This window comes from Limulus polyphemus, unplaced genomic scaffold (genome assembly GCF_000517525.1).
Source record: "Limulus polyphemus unplaced genomic scaffold, Limulus_polyphemus-2.1.2 Scaffold89, whole genome shotgun sequence".
Lineage (NCBI taxonomy): Eukaryota > Metazoa > Arthropoda > Merostomata > Xiphosura > Limulidae > Limulus > Limulus polyphemus.
Window position 1 is genome coordinate 686,565 of NW_013665699.1, and position 19,837 is coordinate 706,401.

General features: G+C 31.9%; 1 protein-coding gene across 1 annotated transcript; it reads left to right on the plus strand.

The window, feature by feature from the left end:
• Nucleotides 1-683: 683 nt before the first annotated feature.
• Nucleotides 684-18,384, plus strand: LOC106468602 (protein fem-1 homolog C-like). Its single transcript, XM_013929037.2, has 4 exons — nt 684-1,074; nt 3,909-4,058; nt 8,648-8,981; nt 15,442-18,384. Exons 1-4 carry the CDS (start codon nt 1,015-1,017, stop codon nt 16,764-16,766), a joined length of 1,869 nt encoding a protein of 622 aa, XP_013784491.1. The 5' UTR covers nt 684-1,014; the 3' UTR covers nt 16,767-18,384.
• The last annotated feature ends 1,453 nt before the right edge of the window (nt 18,385-19,837 follow it).

Consider the following 19,837-nt stretch of genomic DNA (forward strand, 5'->3'; position numbering starts at 1 on the left):
AAAGTTAATTAACGAACGGAGACGTAACAATATTTTGGGCTTTGCTATTGGACAGCTCTAGCATAAAATCTCACAGAGCTCTCTTTCCCCACCGATATTAAATTTCTGTAAAGCATTCACTTTAGTTTTTAGCAAAAAATGATTTAACCTATTTTCTATTTAACAATTTCTAAAACAACTTCGAATGTATCTATACTCAAGATTTGTTCATTATCCTCATGTTTATATGATAACTATTACAACTACTAGTGTACAAAACATTAATATAAAACATTTGATAATAGGGTCTTTATTTAATTTCTTTTTTAACCAAGTTTCTGATAACTATGAATTGTTTTTATGCCTGAATATGGCCTGTTCCTGTGGACTGAAATGTCGCTGTTTAAGAAAACATTTCCAGTGTAAAGCTGTTCCATAAATTGATTTAATCAATCAGATACAGAGAAGGTTTCAAGAAATGTAATTTTCAATTTATCAGTGACTAGTGAACCATTGATAAAAAACATACACACTGTAAATCAAAATATATTAACAAACTGAAGAGTGATGTAAACTGTATGACAAATTATTCTCAGAATGTGGGGTTAGAGTATAAAAATAAACTTCTGACACACCTATGTACATATACCTCGTACATATGTATCCATAAGTAATCCACACCTAGTTTGTATTAAACGAAAGATATATTATATTATCCTCATTTTAAAGAATATATTTCTCGAAACCCCGACAAGCTAAGTTTTTACAGCGATTAAGCTTCACATCTGTTATTACGTAAATACACCGAAACTTTAACCTAATCTAAGGCTTAAAGAGGAGGTTTCTAAGCGATATATTTTTTGACGTCACCACGAAAGCGTAAATCAGGAAACGCACGTAGGATGTAATCGTGAAGTCCACGAATTATGTTACTTATTAGGCTTATGGGGGTTTCTCTTCCATATTATTATTGTTCAAATAAGCGTATTATTCATAAGTAATACTAATGGTTTGATGCAAAAATAAGATTTCGGTATGGAATTTAAAAACGTTGTTTTTAATGCAGCACGTGATGGGAAATACCATCGTTTGAAGGTAGGCCTAATGAGTAATGTTAGTAATAGTAGCTAGCCTATAAACTATAAAAAGTATAATTTAAATTATAATTTCATACTGCTAGTGTTACTCCTAATGTCACAATATAAGTTAGACTACGTCACTTTTTTACAGTTCCAACCACACCAAGTTACAGATAGTAATGCAGGTTTAAAAACTTGTTAATCCTTAAATTGTTATTAACGCAGGTTTACTTTTACGTTTTATTTAAATTTACGTCTTTCCATAATAATAATATGGTGTGGAGTCCTTGAATATGATCTAAGTTGAATTTTTTTTAATGAAAACTTTGCAATAAATAGTACTAATAGTACAGTTTCACTTTCAGCCTTTACAAGAAGTTATACTTACAATACCTTAAGTGTTTATATTATGTTCAGATAAATTTAAGAGTGGTTAAATGTTGATGTGAGGCTGGTAAAAGAAAGAAACTCACTTAAACTTTAAAAAGCACAGAGATTGTTTCATAACTTTTTACGTCTTTTTAATTTCTCATAAATCATATATGGTTAAAGACTTATTGAAAGCTGTTTTTGTTTTTCATAGGCAAATTTTCCACTTGAATAAGGTCCTAGGGTATACATAACCATCCAGGGGCATATGATTGGTATTGTCATGCTTTAGTCCAACTTGTTGTGACCATTCACTTAAATAAACCTTGAGCTGGCTGTCTTTCAGACATTTGTTTCTGGAATTACTTGTCCATGTTAATGATGATAATATGTCAGACCCACTAGTACATAAATATAATCAGGCTTAAGTTTAACTGTAAGTGTTGTTCATGCAAGTATATTTTTTTCATATTAAATTATATGATATAATTTAGTTAAACTTCAATTGTAATCTTTATGAATGCAGAATTCAAGTACCCATGGGACTATTCAAGGGATCTGCATGTGATTTTGTTACATATGCAATTTCCAAATGTAAACAACAACATGGTGGCTGCTATATTGCTGAAATTTTTAGGAATTGAAAAGATAAATTAATTACTTATTATGAAAATTAGTTTTTCAAAGTTTGGTTTACAGTTCTTTCATCAAAAACATCAAATAAATGAAGATTTGGGTGTGACTACATGGGTTTGTTGTTGTAATTTTCTTGTTTCAGACATAGTACATACCAAAATAGTTGTTCATTACTATAAAGTCTATTTATAAATTTACTCTTTTTTTCAATTTAAGTGTTTGCCTCTTTATCATTATATTAAAAAGGTGTCAAGATTTATTACATTACCTTTATATTTGTGGTAGTTTTCCCAAAAATTTGAATTTTTATTATTCTTTAACTTAAAGTCAGAAAAATAAAATCAACACTTGAGTGAATTGTAGAGATAAAGCAGTTACAATACCTATGTATAATTCAAAATTAAGTGTTAGCATAAGCATACCAGGTTGAAAAGCCATTGGTTAATAAGTATCTTATACAAGCTTGAAATAACATGTTAGAAAAATTAAACATAACTGTTAATGAAAGAGAAAGCCAAGAAGAATGTATGATAATATCTCAACCACACTATATATGCTATATCCAGTGTAAACTAGACCTTTCATCTAATACCCTGACTCATCAGGCTGGCTAGCATATGACAGACAAAGCAGTGGAATAGGTATTATTTGTATTGCAAATTACGTGAGCAACAACTGTTATGACGTGAGCTAGATTAAGTAAGAGAAATGCAATTATTATCAGTTTCAAGTCATTTACAGATCAGAATTAGGGTAAGATTTATTAACAACATATTTGTTTATATTCTTATTAACTTGAATTAGCTTTATCATCATTTGGAATAACTGATAAACCAGCAATGTTTAGTCATTTTCTCATTATGGTGTTTTCCAGCTGAATCAGATATGTAGTCAGTGCTGACTAGTCTATTCTCTTAACATGTTGGCTGCCACCTTATATTAATCCAAATTCTGGTGTCATATGCAATATGAACCTCTTCGCTTAACTCAGGTTTATAATATCACAGTTGAAAAGTTTTCAAAATATATTTTTGTTATTTTTTTTTTGCCAATTTCAAAGTATTATATAATTTTCTTTTTGAAAATTATTTTTTTTTCTACTATGCTGGTTATGGAATTAAAGGTAATGTTATTTTGCTTTCATTTCCAAATTTTTGTGTTTCATGAAGGGCAGCAAAATCACAGAGTTATTACATAAATGAGAATATTCCTGAAGTGCCAAGAAGCAATCACAATATTATAGAGTCAAATGCCACAAAGAAACTTTATATTTGCAATATTATGGTCTCTGAACTACTGGAGGGTCACAGAACACATTACTAATAGTGCCATGTGACTCTTTGGAGGGTCACATGACAGCCAACGAGTTAATAGTTGTAAGTTTATGGCAAGCAGTTACAATATTATAACATTGAAGATGAGCATATGAAATTTGATCCAATGGCATCAGCAGAAAGCTTGATAAATTTGTTACAAGTATTTGTCACTTTAAGAAACTGCATTTTAATGAAGTACAGATTAATAGGTCCAACACAACAGAAGCTTTTTACACTATAAGTGCCACTTTCAGTTATGTCATGTTCAACTACTGTGTAACTGACATAATGTTTCCTCTACTAATCGATAAATCACAACATAACCTGGAGGTTACTATGCTGCCTGCCTTGTAAGATATTTGCAATGTTTTCTGTTTATTTTTATGCAGGTTTCCCTGAGATTCAGTCAAGAGTGCAGCCTGTTTTATGCTTTCTCTTCCCTCATTACATACAGGTTTTCCCAAATATTCCCATAGTTTTAAGTAGTAACACAAATCTGATAGGACTTCAAGTTTATTTTCCTTTTCAGGTGTTTCTGGACAACAGACCAAAAGAAGAAATTCAGATGTTGGTGTCAGCTCCAACTAATGGTGCAACACCTTTGGTGGTAGCTTCTCGTAATGGTCACGTAGAAGTAGTAGAGTATCTTATTGCAAAATGTGGTGCAGATATAGAACAAGTATGTAAACTATAAATAGCTAAAAAAAAAAAGACAATTTAGTTGACAAGTGTTTTTTAATTTTTTTTGTTTTTGTTATTGATTTAATTATATCCTCTCATATTACCTTTCAACATAAATTATGGACTCTTCCTACCTCTCTTGTTTGGTGTTGGGATGAATTTTCAGGCTTCATGTTAAGTGACAAAAGGCACATTAGAGTAATTAGTTTTACTAGCAGAAATGCTATCCTATGGGTGGCTGTTTGTGCTAGTAAATACTAGCACAAATATGGTTGTATTCATACCTCATTGAAAAAAATTTAGAAAAAAATGAACATTTTCTAAAAAAGAATTTTTCTGGAAAGCATGGAAAAGGTGTTTGGATTGTGCTGATATAAACTGTAATATTTTTACATATTAAAAATGGTACCATTTATAGAAAAAATAATAGTTTTAAAGAATGCCAATGTGGGCATCTGCAGATATTGTTCCAGGGAGGGGCAAAGTTTTCCTTGGAGGTGGGTGGGCAAAGTAGTGTGAAATTGTGAATCGAAAAAAAAATTCATAAACAAATGCTGAATAAGTAAAGAAAGAGTTATGTTTCTCATTTTCCAGTGGCCTCCATTTGCCCCACCCCAGCTGATGCCCATGAACCCCAGTTTCTCAGTACTACATTAAAAAATTACATCAATAAAGACATAATAAAACCCTCACATACAGTCCTAGTGAAAATCGTGTTCTTGTTGTGAGGAAAGTACTTTTATTGAAAACATTTTATATAAAGTTAACAGTTACTGATAGAGGGAGTTATTGAGTAATATATGAAAAATTCTAGGACCTTGTGACAGAGAACATATAAATACTTTTAGTTGTAAAGGATAAAATATTTCAGAGAAGATGGGTTTTATTTTGAAGTTGGTTAAATTTTAATCAGATTAGTGTGGATTAAACATTTCTTATGTTTTATTACTGTGGGTATGACTAAGTCTAAAGTTGTGACGTTAGACCTAGTAATATTTCAAAATCATTTTAGCTGAATAAGAATTTATGTAAAGTAAGAGTTAGAATCATAGTTCTAACTACTATTCAGTAGCTGCTAAGTCTAAAAGATTATTCAAGTATAACTAGACATTGTTATATCTGCTGTGTTTAACAAGTAATTGATAGTGCCGATAATGGTTAATAGGAGATTATAGTGTTTGATTTATCTAAAATTTTTATCCATAAGCTGTGAAATAACTTAATAGTAGTTAAGCTTACAAATACTTGGTGTCTAGAGACATAAATTGATAATACTATTAGTAGGTAGTCTAGGAATAAATGGAGTGAAAATGACAGAATATGATAAGTACCAAGATTTGTTTATGTTTTAGAATTCTTAGCTTGATTTTTAGAAGGCTAGGAAAAATACAATTCTGTATATTTACAGAGCTTGATTTATTTTGAGGATAAAAAGAATATGAGTTAGGACTATAGAGACAGGTTCAGTTAAAAACGTAAGAGTGGTGTATGTTATTGGCTGTATTTATTACTGGGTTGATTTGTAATTTTGCTCTTAACTTCTGATCAAAGCAAATTATGTACTTATTAGTTCAGATCTTCTATAGATCTGAACTTTTGGCTATTTGCAACGAGGAAGGTGATGATCAAAAGGTTTACACATTGGGGGAGAGTCTATCAATAAGTAGTCTGATAAAAGTTGTTTTGTGGGGAGCATGAAAGACTAGGACTAAAATTTGCTAACCAAATGTTGAAGTAGAAGATATTATAAAGCACGTTGATAATTTAGATGCTGGTATCAAGGAGGAGGACTGCCAAGAGGATTGGGGGAGGGTTGATAGTTGGGGCAGTTATTCCAGGACCCACAAACACCCAAAGGGTCTGCCAGAAATTAACCATAAGGGCTCGTTAGCATAATACTGGTAGAAAGGGGGCATATAAAAGATCAAGGCTTGGGCCTGCATTTTTAGTCTACTGTGGTGCCCAAATCACTCTGTGGTAGCCCTCTGAAAGAACATTCTCTCTTTTTGTAGTGTAAATAGAAGTGAATAATACTTCAAATTGTAAACCAGAAAAGCTGCTTAAAAAGGTACAAGGAACTCCAGAAGATTAAGGATAGAAATCTTGTGGGAATACTCACTCAGACTAAATATAAGAATGAATGAATTAAAAGGTACCAAGGCTTAAATAAAAATTAAGGATATACTTAATTTCAGATGGGTTGGTTGGACTTTTGGGATAATTTTCAGTGTAAGAATGAATTGTATGCTAGAGCTGGGCTCAACTTAGTCAGTTCAGGTAATAAGATGTTTGAAGAAACTAAGAAATTCATTAAAGATAATTAAAACCTGTATAGTGTATGAGGGCTAGGAAAATTGGGAGTAAATAAATTAGTAGGATAACTAGTGCAATGGATAAATTGGAAAAATAGAGATTAACAATTGAAATAATAGTTTTAAAGATAAGTTTGTCATATCTGAAGATAAGCTTTAGTTGTTGCTATTCTAATGTTAGAGGTGTCAGAAAAAGATGGATGAGTTGATGGATGAAGTTGAAATGGAAGACTGTAATATAACGGAAATCACTAAAACACTGATCGGGATTGTGTGAAGTCAAGAAGTGAGATTTCTTGAGGTGATTTAAGAATAATTAAGATTGTGTTCTATATCAAATGATCAGTGAGCCAACCAGAGAGGATGCAATTTTAGATTTATTGTACACCACAAATGAGAATGTGGTTGCAAAAAACTGATGTGTGTTAAACATTTGGGAAAGAGTGATCATTGATCAGGTTTGATATTTTGCTACAAGTTGAAATAAAAAATGATTGATATTTTAGTTCCTAATTTTCAAAATGCCGAGTTTTCAGCCTTGAGTCAAGGTTTATCATTAGTGAATTTTGTGGAAGATTTTAAAAAATTAATTGCTTTTAATTCAAAATATGTATGTTCCTAAAACGAGGAAAAGAATAAAAGGGAAAATGAAACCTAATTGATTTACCAAAGACATAAAGAAATTGAAGAATAAGTGCCATAAGTTTAAGAGGTTTAAATAGGATAAAATATTTTTTGATACAAGGAAGCTATGGGTTTGGCTCTTGCATTTACTTTTTCTTTTTTACAACTTACAGCAAGAATTTTGTCTTAAGTATGTTGACAGTAAGCACAATGTTAAAATGATGATTGGGCCTTTAAAGGATGCTCATAATGAGGTTTTTGCTGGAAACTGAAATGACTGAGCTTTTAAATGTTTTCTTCTCTTCAGTTTGTACAATAGAGGGTACTAGCAATATTCTCAAATCATGAACATTTATGGGAGAAATTGGGATTGATATTAGTTCCTTGGTGGTTAAAATAAAGATTGAAGATTAAAAATAGATAAAGTACCAGGAGTATACAATGTTTTCCCCAGGGATTTCAAGTAAATCAGGTATCAGATATACGAGTTTCTCTGTGTCTGAGGATTTGAAAATTGCTTGTATTAGGAATGACGTGTCGGAGCTTGCATTCAGTAAGGAAGCAAATATCGAGATTAACTTTCTTAATTTTAAAGTCCTATTTCTCACAGGCACGGTATACATGCAGAGTATCATTTCCATATCGTCGAATCAGAACATTAGCAATCGATGTGTTCGAAGGAAAACGAAGTTTGATTATAAACAAGATTACGACACTTATGATATACAACATTGTTTATTGACAAAAAGGGGACATGGATAAACGTTTCGGAATTCTATCAGATTCCATCTTCAGTATTAATCCTATTTTTGAAATGAATAATAAGACTTTCCCTGGAGATTATAGATCAATTAATCTTCTATAGTGAGAAGAATACTAGAGACTGATAATAGAAGCTTTGCAAGCTCATCTCATGAAATTCAATATCATAAAAGAAAATCCAAATGAATTCATTAAAGGGAAATCTTCTCTTACTATTTAAATCTGTTAACCATTTTTGAGGATATTTTGTGCTATCAGGATGGTGGAAAGGGAGTATAATTGTTGTACTTAGATTTTCAAAAAACTTTTGTTAAGGAATCACTTAATATGATATAAGAAAATGACTTAGCTCATGGAAGGAGTTGCTGTCAGCAGTTAGAGGCTGGCACTTTACAAGAGTTTAACAGGAGAATCAAACATTTCCTGACAAATAAAGGGTGGGTTTAAGTTTATAGTTTTTACACAAGAATGGGTGTCAGGAACACCCTTGAAGGACCAAATGATTTCTTGTTGTCCATATGCTAAATTTTATTTTAATGTAAGATTATTCATTTTTTTTTTTACTCAGCTATTTATGTTGATTGAGATTTTTTTATTGTTTGATAATACATTATTTATGAATCAACATACATGTACTAACCTTATCATTGCAAAATATTTGTTTGTATAAAATTTTATTAAGTATAATAATGGTCTTGTAAAATGAAGCACACACTGTTTGTACTTTTTGTTGTAATATTGAAATAAAATGTAATGTGTTCCTATGCTGATAACTTAGTAAAATACTTAATGAGTAAGCAAGTAGAGAGAGTGCAATGAAGTATAATTGCTATTGAAAATTAGAAATCAAGAAGATTTGTGTTATATATAGTTGATAAATTTTATCTAGGTTGGTTCAGTGACATTTGATAATGAAACAATAGAAGGTGCACCAGCACTATGGTGTGCTGCTGCTGCAGGCCACCTAGCCATCGTAAAGTCTCTAATAAGCCATGGAGCTTGTGTCAACAGCACCACAAAAACAAATTCAACTCCTCTTCGTGCAGCATGTTTTGATGGACATTATCAGATTGTGGAATATCTAGTGGAAAAAGGAGCTGATATTGAAATAGCAAATCGGCATGGACACACTTGTCTTATGATTGCATGCTATAAAGGACATCTAAAGATTGCAAAATTTCTGGTTGAACATGAAGCTCAGACTAACAGAAAAAGTGTGAAAGGTTAGTGTTGTCTTGTATATAATGTATAGCTACTAGTAGTATTAGTATGAAACAAATTGGCAGTGCCAAATAAGCTTTTGTGTGCTGTTTTGAAAGTTGGTGTTGTGTTATTTGACAAGGCAGAGGTGCTACTAATAACAGGGTGAAATAATCAAATTGCAATGTTTTACAGATAGCAAAGCGCAATATCATTTTTACATAATATGATGTATTTATTAAAATATGTACAAGTACAGATTTAGTCTCCAACTAAAATAAGGGACAAGAAGATACTTTTGTTATTGACTCGGTGGATTACACCGACCTCATGACCCCAAACTGATCAGTACAATCATTTTTAACATGTTATTGACTTGGTGGATTACACCAACCTCGTGACCCCAAACTGATCAGTACAATAATTTGTAATATGTTATTGACTCGGTAGATTACACCGACCTCATGACCCCAAACTGATCAGTACAATAATTTTTAACATGTTATTGACTTGGTGGATTACACCAACCTCGTGACCCCCAAACTGATCACTACAATAATTTTTAACATGTTATTGACTCTGTGGATTACATTGACCTCGTGACTCCAAACTGATCAGTACAATAATTGTTAACATGTTTTGTGTATCTTTATGAAAGTTTTTCAAGCTTTAGGTAAGCATTACAAGTCTTTTGTCGGAAAAAAAAAATCGGAATTTTTAATTAAGTATTTTTACTAAAAATTTGTCTGTGATTTTATGAAGTGTTAACTGCTCTGTATGCAGTGATTTTCATGTTCAGATTAAGAATACTTTTCTTCATCTGAAAATCTTTATATTTTATTTTCTCTACCTTAACTCTCTGCAGGGTCATACAATTTGACTAACCTCCTAACCACCATAAAACTTTAAAGGTTGAAAAATGCAAAAGAAAGTAAGTAATACTGTTCTATTCTTTTTAATATTGACCACGAGGTTCCAAAGAACCTCTCCTGTCATGAGAGTTTTGGCTTCTAACCTTTTAACATCTATTTACTATGCTTATTTTACTGTTAGAAACCTACCGACCATAAAGCAATGAATCACTGCTCCTGCCATTAGACTGTTTATGTGACACCATCAATAGCAAATGAGGTTATCGTAATCCTGGGTTCCGAGAACTCAGTGGGATAGAATTTATTAGTTTTTTCACAATACAGTGGTTGCAATAAGAATTGTCTAAAGTAATAAGATATATGAGAAAATGTTTGATATGGCTCTTTACAAAGTCCAGTCTGATCCAGTAAACTTGGTAGGTATTTGTATGTTAGTTATTCTCCCAGGGTGGTCAGAATTTAGTATATGTGTAGAACATGTGTACATATTATTACTATTTACTCATAAATGCTTAATTTTTAGTTATTTTTCTTAAAACATAGAACAATAAGTAAAAAAAATATATACAAAAATAATGATTTCTAGTACTTATGATGTTATGAAATTGATTTGTACTTGCAGGTTGTACTTGCTAAACCTTACCTTAAGCCTCATTTACTCTCTCAAGTGGAGGGAGAAGATAAATTAGTTTTTGTAGATTTCAAAGATGCATCTTAGGAAAGCAAAAATGTATCAAATTACTGTTATGTTACACAAAAAACTAATTTATCTGGCTTTCTAACTTAGCTATATGTGGATTAAAAAATCTCATTTCTGTTCAGAGCAATGATTTAGTCAACAGACTTCACCATTTCCAGAGAAATTAGAACTTTCTCCTTCAAGCCAATTATAAACAACTGTCAGATTTATGTAGCTTGAAATGAACTCTTTCTGTTGGTTAGAAACATGCAGTTAAAAGAAGTAGGCATGAATAGACAAGAGGTTTTAAAAGAATATAGTAGTAGGTGGGACTACCCTGGTAGGTTAAAAAATATATCGATATGTCAGTAAATCAAAAAGTGGGAGGTTCTTGTTTTATATTCTAGCTGGAAAATGTCTGAAATTTGAGTTTCTAATTTGTTAACCACTAAAGATGTTATATGGAAGGCATAATGAAATATAAACTGAGCAAGAAGACAAAAAGACATGCAATATAACACACAAAAAAGCATATTTAACATTTTTTGTCATATTTTATTTCAAATTAAGAAATTAAAACATATATAATATTAAAATTTGAATTATATGCTATGTTATGATGCCAATTTTATTGACATACAATGATAATAAAGTTGTTTAATTAAATTTTGAAAATAATGAGAGAGTTAGAGATAAAATATAGAATTTTCAGTGACCTTATCATAAAGTGAAAAACAGAAAATGACAGCTGCTTAATAATGCAGTTTTCCAACCTCTGCTAACAATCTCTATGATTAAATGCCAACAGTCCATAGCAAAGTGCAAGTCATAACTGCTCGTAATTCAGTAAGTGAGTAATAGGTGGGCAGAATACACAAAGTCATATTGTAAAGTGAATAGTGTGTGTCAGTTACAGACTACTCATCAATGTTATTTTGTTGACTACGTTTCATAAACATTAGTAGTTCAGAAAATATCAATATTCAGTAAGTTAACTACAAAGTTAATGGAATGTTAAAGTATGATTTTCGTGTGTATTGTAAATGTGTATGGATTTCATTTTATAGCTTCTATTGGTAAAAATGGCATTTATGTAACTTACCTCATACAGTTAAAAAATATATTTGAAATAGATCACGTATACAGAGGTTGAGACGTTATATTAAAATGATTTTGGAGCTTCACCACATTGTTACAGTTCATGTTGCCACATCCACTAATGCTCTTTCTGATGCTCATATATCCTGAAAATAGCCTTGCATCATAGTTTCCATTGCAAAAGGCTCTGTCGTAAGGCTTTTATTTGAAAAGGACACCATTCTTCCTCATAATCCATGTAGTGTATGAAAACAATGGTTTCCTAATGCCTGTTTCAACAATACAATCTCAAAGAAATCCATATGTGCTTCATTTGGAAACTGGAGCAGTATATCTTCACATGGAATAATATGAATAACCATTTAATTTTCCAGCTGTATGAAGTATGTGATATGTGACAGTTAAATGGATATTTTGTGTAAGCAATGTGTTATTGTGTACACAATATTTGTGTCACTTTTCCAACTGGAAATTCTTCTTGATTATATTATCTGCTGTTGCCTGGGCCACATGGATGGCTTTTGCCATCAATCTTTGTGTTATGAATTTTCATCTGTTACAAGACACCACACTTTGCTTACCATGGCTGAAATGTTGAATGGTTTTACATACACATCACCATTATTAAAGGCCTTACTGTATGTCTTTGGTTTGCTGACCCAAGCTGTGATGATGAGCCTTGAATAGGTGAAGCTGCAGTCCACAGCAGAGAGTAAAGCCAGTGAATGAATGCATTAGGCCTCTACATCAGATTCACTTTCCAGTTTTGCCTTCAGTGAAAAGAAAGGAAATCTATAACATATATAGTTGATAGCTGTTCACTGTGGTTGTCACATTACTTGCTGATTAGTATATTCAAAATTGTTTTAATGTCCATACCCAACCCTCTCTAGCATCATGAGAGTGCTATGTTCAGTAGTAGTAGTTCAGACCAAGTGAAGATACATTAGTATTTTCTAAGACAATTCATGGCAGTGAAAATAGATTACAGTGCCTCATAAATTTAATGCTAATGTTTTCATCTGGCACAGTTCTGAATGTTGATTATACAGTTTTGGACTAGTTTCATTATGATACTTTATATAATAATGAATCAAACATGGGTTGTTAGATTTTGATATCAAACAGAATGAAAATGCTCTGAGTTTACATTTTATTTCATTTGTTATGAAGCTTACTTTACTGTCAATCAGCCATTTCTGTGTCTGTCATATGTAAATTCAGCAAACTGAAAAAAGTTATGTCAGGAGACTAAAGTATTGAGAATTTAAGTGCTCATAAACCCCATACGAGGTTGAAATGAATATCTAGTAATAGACGTACACATTTTGGAAACAGTGAAACTAAAGCAAGTTATATTAGAGAGTGATAACACTGATTGTTTCTAATTTTTAAACTAAATTATACTTTCTATGGTTGTGAAGAAAGGAAGTGAACAAATAAACCTGGAAAACTATTGCAACCTGGAACAGGTAAACATGATTTGTAAAAAAAAAGGGGGATAGTCAATTATAGAAACTATTATAATGTGTTTGATTACCTATTGAAATACAAAGATGTGTAGAACTTTTTTCCTCTGCTAAACCACATGACTTTGGATGTCATGACTCAGTAACAACCTTAGCCACTAGTGTCTAACTCTAGTAAACCACCAGATGGAACCCTTCCTAAACTATACAATAGTGTATGTTGTTTGAACGAATTTCTAATGAACCACTTGTGTTACAAGCTACAAATATCGGAACTTGCATTGCTTACCTTAATAATATTGACAGTTAGTTACAGTGAGCACACTGATTAAAAGTTGTAAAGACAGATCATTATAGATATATATATTCCAGTACACATTTTGTAAATGTGACAAACATAATAAAGACCCATATATGAGGTTGAAATGAATATCTAGTAATAGATGTACACATTTTGTAAATGTGACAAACATAATAAAGACCCATATATGAGGTTGAAATGAATATCTAGTAATAGACGTACACATTTTGTAAATGTGACAAACATAATAAAGACCCAGTCTATTACTAGATATTCATTTCAACCTCGTATGTGGGTCTTTATTATGTTTGTCACATTTACAGTTCATAGAAAAACAATAATTTACACATTTGATGTTATTTATCTTTACCGAATTTTTTGCATTATGAGGGGGAGAGTTTTCAAATAAATTGTATCACTAACTTATTGGAAGAATGCGAATTTATGAATATTTTAAGAAACAGCAGGAATATGAAAACGTTTAATTGTTACATATTCTCTTCTCAAAGTTGAACATACATATTTTACTCTTAAGGCTGTATGAAAATATTTACAGTTATATGTAGCCTATCAAATTTACAAGTTTAATTCAATGTTACTCCTTTTTCTTGATAAAAATATTTACAATAAGTCCTACGGATTTTGGTATATCTTATATTTCATTTACCTTGAAAAAGTTGAAAGACACATGTAGGAGAATATTGACTAATATATTTACATTAACATGGTTTTCTAATGTGAACACTTGAAATATATTTTGAAGGACATTATTTATGGTAAAGGAAAATGAATAATTTTACTGCATTGTCTATATGATATTTCCTAACTTATATGAATGTAAAATTAAAAACATGTTTTATCATTCATATGTGATAGCCATACAGTTTGTGAGATACACTGTAATTTCTGTATAACTAATTTTTTACTTTTCCATTGGCCTTCATTAACATTATGCCATACAAAATACCAATATATATTCAGGTAAGTATCTTAGACTCGTGTTGTGGAAAGAAAGTGATATACATAAAGTTGTTTTGTTGTCCTACAGCACTCTGTGCTAAAACAACTTAGTAATATCATTGTCAATAACTGTTGTTCAGTTCAGACCAGTAGGTAGTACCTTTGCCTTTCATCTAGAGCATCCAAAATCAAATTCCAGTTCTTTCTCATCAAAATTAACTGCTTCCCAGAACTCAACAAAAGAATAGCAGCTTCAACTTAAGGCTTTGGTAAACAAGTTATTGGTTGCCAAGTAATTTATGAAGTTGAAAGGTTATTGTATGGGCTATTAACCATAAAAACAATTGAATTTAAAGCACCTCAACCATTTGTATGTTGACAGTAGGTCCTGTTCAGTCATTTAAACACTTAACTATTTTTTGAGTAGGTAAACTTTATGTGTGTAAGATGTCATCTCCTATAATTCGGTCCTTGTATTGAAGGTGATGAACAATAAATTATCTAACCAAATAAACTAAGGAATTTACTTGCTAACTATTGTCAGTAAGGCAGTTTTAACAAGTCTTAACTATTTGACTGTTACACTTCTCTTTTTCAATGCTAACAAAGTCAGAATTGTGGGTTTTTACTTTTTTTTGTTTGTAGTATTTCAAAACGTCTATATTCCTGGATTTATTTTCCTATTCAACATAGTGTTGAAGAACAAGTGCTCTTGTGAACTAAGCTAAAGGGTAAACTCTTTAGCTACTAATAGTTAGGCAGAGTTTAGCTAATCAAATTGAAATGGAAGGTTGTGACACGAAGGATATATAATGAGTGTGAAAAAGGTTCTAACACAAATAGTATGTACAGCGGATTCAACTATAATGCACTTAAGTTCCACAGTCTTTTTTTTAATAGAGTAGATGTTGTAATGTTAGTACATCTGTAAGTATTTATTTTTAGATAATTAATGTTTTCTTCATTTTCTTTTTTTAACCCCCATTGGATAAAATATTGCTTAAAACGTTTAATATGTTAAAACTTGTTCTAAAATTTACACTGGGGAAATGTAGATTACGTTTGTTATTTTTAATCAAAGCTTTTTTTTTCCCTTCTCTGTAGGAAATACAGCTCTTCATGATTGTGCAGAATCAGGCAGTCTGGAAATTTTAAAGTTACTTCTCCAGCATGGTGCCAAAATGGATGTTGATTCATATGGAATGACACCACTTCTGGCAGCTGCTGTAACAGGTCATACTGCTGTGGCTGAGTACTTGATTTCACTTTCTAGTTGCAACAGAAAAGAAAAAATTGATGCTCTTGAGTTGCTTGGAGCCACATATGTTGATAAAAAGAGAGATATGAAAGGGGCTTTAGACTTATGGAAAAGAGCCATGGAGGAAAGATATAGGCTCCCATTCATGAATAAACTCGTACGCCCCCATTCAGTTCCAGCATATAATAATGCTGTAGAGGTAGATAGTGCCGAAAAGCTAGATAAGTTAATTTGTGATCCAGATGAAATGCGGATGCAAGCCCTTCTTGTGAGAGAGCGAATTCTCGGTCCCGCTCATCCCGACACTTCCTACTACATTAGATACAGAGGTGCAGTTTATGCAGACACAGATAACTTTGAACGCTGTATTGGTCTGTGGATGTATGCTCTTGACATGCAGCAAAAAATTCTTGAACCTCTAAATCCTATGACTCACAGCAGTTTGGTGTCATTTGCAGAGCTGTTCTCCTTCATGATGTCTGATACATGGGCAAACAGAAGAAGATGTGGGCCATCTGTTGCCTTCTATGATATACAGTGTGTTTTTCACAAGGCTTTAAAGGAAATTGAAGCTGCACTGAACCATATGAAGAAAATGCAGCCTGCAGAAAGGGAGTCAAACAATTTTCATCGAACTTTGGTAATAGTCATGCATCTGATTGGTCTGTTATGTCGCTTACAGCCTCATCTGAGTCTTGAAGAAGAAAATAATTTGAAACGATCGGTCTATAAACTTGTGAAATTGGGTCCTCGAGGATGTAATGGTCTAACTCCATTACATCTTGCCTGCCTCAGGGAGTCGTCAAGTTTAGGAAGGTATCCTGTATGTACCTTTCCATCTCCAGAGGTTGTGGAACTATTATTAGAAGTTGGAGCATCACCTAACATTGTAGACAATGATGGTAACACTCCTTTACATATAACTGCTCTCAACAAACCTAGTGCTCACAGAATTTTCAAAACACTTCTCAACTATGGAGGCCACTTGGATGCATGTAATGCCAAAGGGAAAACTGCTCTAGACCTGACTCATAGCATTGCTCTACTTGATGTATACCCAGTGCGTCATTTAACCTTGAAGTGTCTAGCTGCAAGTGTCATAAAGAAATATGACCTGCCTTTTAAAGATCTTATCCCTCTTAACCTGGTTGATTTTGTATTAACTCACTAATCATCACTGGAACTCTATTTTAGATAGCTATGAAACTATGGTATGAAAATAATGCAGTTATTGTGCCTGTTGCGAATGAAGTCTTAACCATAACTGTGCATTAGATACTTCTTCTATCATTCATAGATGTTTTCTTTAACTCGTTGAAAGTTGCATACGACAAGTGTGTGTAACTTTTTCAAAATTATTAAAATTTATTATTATTTTTTAATAATTAATACCTTACACATTAGTTTTGTCCTAATAAGTTTTTGTAGCTTAATTTTCTAGTCTACTTGTGTAGTAAATATAACATAAAAAATTTGTAATCTCTGCAAATACTTGTACAAAGGATCTTTTATTTTGCCAATCTATTTAGTAATAATTGCTTATTTATGAAGAATTCTTTGTAAAATGCCTTAAGAAAATAATTGAAAAATATTACTGCATACACTGTGTATTCATTTGAATTTGTTTTATTCTATTATCCACTGTACTTTAATACAAAGTACTTTAAAGAACATTATGGTCTAAGCATTGTTATTATTGTTTTTGTGCTTCCTACAGCACTACAGTATATGAACATAGTGTTTTGCATGGAGCTTATTTCAGCAAATTAATTTTATTGAGATTCACTTGTGAGGTGTTTAAGGCTTAACAAGGATTTCTTGAAAAGCCATGGGTTTGATTTTGTAGGAATACAAAGGTTGAAAAGGGGCTTATTTTCTGATGCCTTGATACGATATTAATCAAGAATAAAATTTTTTGTAATGTATTTAAGTTTACTTTTCTGCCAAAATATATTAATGGTTAGTTGATTTTCATATTGTTGGCAAATATCCTTTTATTTATGATGGTGATTTGGGTTAACTTTTTTTTTGTGAAAGCAAGATAACAGTAGCCTTTCTCTTTGAAAGAGTTTTCTTAATTTTCACACCAATCTTTTAAGTTCAGTTCTAATATACATATATTTTATTATTTGTCTCGTAGTAGGTTTTGAATACCTGAATAGATATTTAGAAAGAACATTTGTGGAGTTTTCTCATTGATGATAAATGTAAAAATAGATGATTAAGCATATACTGACCGTAACATATCCCTTCAAGACGTATTTTTGCAGTACAGGTTCCATAAATCATCATTCTGCTTGAGACAAGAACATTTGGCAGCTTTGTTTCAAAACTGTCTCTAAACAAACAGCTTTATTAATGAAGGCCCCCAGTCGTATGCACTTACCGCTGTTACGGAGTAAAAGACCATATTAAAATGTTGTGTTTTATTTTCTCACACAGCTGTTGTATAACCTGATGGGCAACTTCTTACAGATTGAAGTTTGGAAAGCTTTAAAAGGGTTAGGGGAATGAAATAAGTTTTATGTTTTGAAAACTGCCATTTATATTTGCCTAAATATGTAGTTGTATCATTGCCCAAATTAATACTATTAGATAACATACTAACTGAAAAATAGAATATTAATGCTTGAAAGGACAGCCCAAAATAACTGTATAAAATAAAAGTAATCTTCCCATGATGGTTTGTTTAAATTAGGTATGGAGATTAGTGTAAATTCCTAGTTTGTGTGACTTGATTTTCTAATTAATTGCTATGTAACAAGTTAATAAATACTGCTAGAAACACATTTACCAGTACGTTATTTTTTTTTGCAAAATTATGTTATTTTATAATTACTGATTTTTTAATTAAACAATTTTATCAAAACTAGATTGCGACAATAAAGCAAGCTTCTTTTCCTGTTGTGTAGTTATATAAAAAAACAACAACAAAATCTGAACAACTGATCTGTACATTCTATGCAAATTTCTTGTTTTTGGTTTTGGATTTTTTTTGCATTTGATTTTGTGTATAATGAAATTTTCCAGTTTGATTTTCAGTATGTGAACACATAAAGTTTTTCCTTGTCACCCGGAGGGATAGCAGTAAGTCTATAGATTTACAATGCTTGAATCAGGGGGTTGATTCCCCTTGGTGGACACAGTAGATAGTCTGATGTTGCTCTGCTATAAAATACACACGCACACTCGTTGTCCCTTTCAGTCTTTCGTAACTTTTTGTCCACACCTCTATTATCTACACTATGAATACATTACAGCCATTTTAACTAATATCAAAGTAGAGAGTTCTTTTAAACCTAGTTGAAAAACACATTGTGATCACATGAAACAAGTAATGGAGCATGTAGATTACCAAGGTCTCACACATTATGAAGGTGACTTGGGAACACATGCACAGCAGTAGGTTGTCAGTTTAATATAAGACAAATAAGCTGAGATGTTGTAGGACACAAGTTGACCTTATTAGAGTCATTATAATATATTTTAAGACAGATAAATGTTGCTTGTGTTTTAGGTGTAAAAAGAGTGTTGTAATCTGGCTACGGCAGAGATTGAGAGGGACAGAAAGTGCCAAAGACTGGTCAGAATGCTTTGTATGGTTTATAATATTACCATAACAGCCATTAATAACCCAGCAGCAGATATACCGAGAGAGAATTACAGCTGCTTGAAAGATCTGTAATTTTCTCCTGCCAGTGTTAAAATTGAGATTTTGAAGGAAGGGGACTCCCTTTTCTAGTCCTCTTTGTGGTAGCAAGAGATTTAGAACATAAGTAAATACACACACATCTTTGTACAAAACTCGGAAGTATTAGGCACTCCTTAAATTTTGGCATTGTATCAACATGTTTATATTTCTAAATGATGACAAACTCCCTTGTGCAGACTTGAAATGTTGCTGTAACAGTTCTGCCCTTGGTTACTGTCGGGGATTGAGGGCCACTAATGGAAGCAGAATACCATTCCAATTCAATTTAACTCCTCTTTTGGACAATTAGTAAGTAACACATCTAAGCTGGGCCTCATACAAAATATCCAATAAATTGCCATTCATTATAACTCTGACCATAGATGTTAATGCTTAAATGTGTGGCATCCATGCTGATACGTGTGTCCATCAAAATCGTCTGATGTACATATGAATTAAACAGAGGTGGAATGAATTGTCATTGGGTCATGGGCAGATTTGTACAATCTAACAGTACATTAATAGGTGAAAAACATTCTGTTGTGACCTGT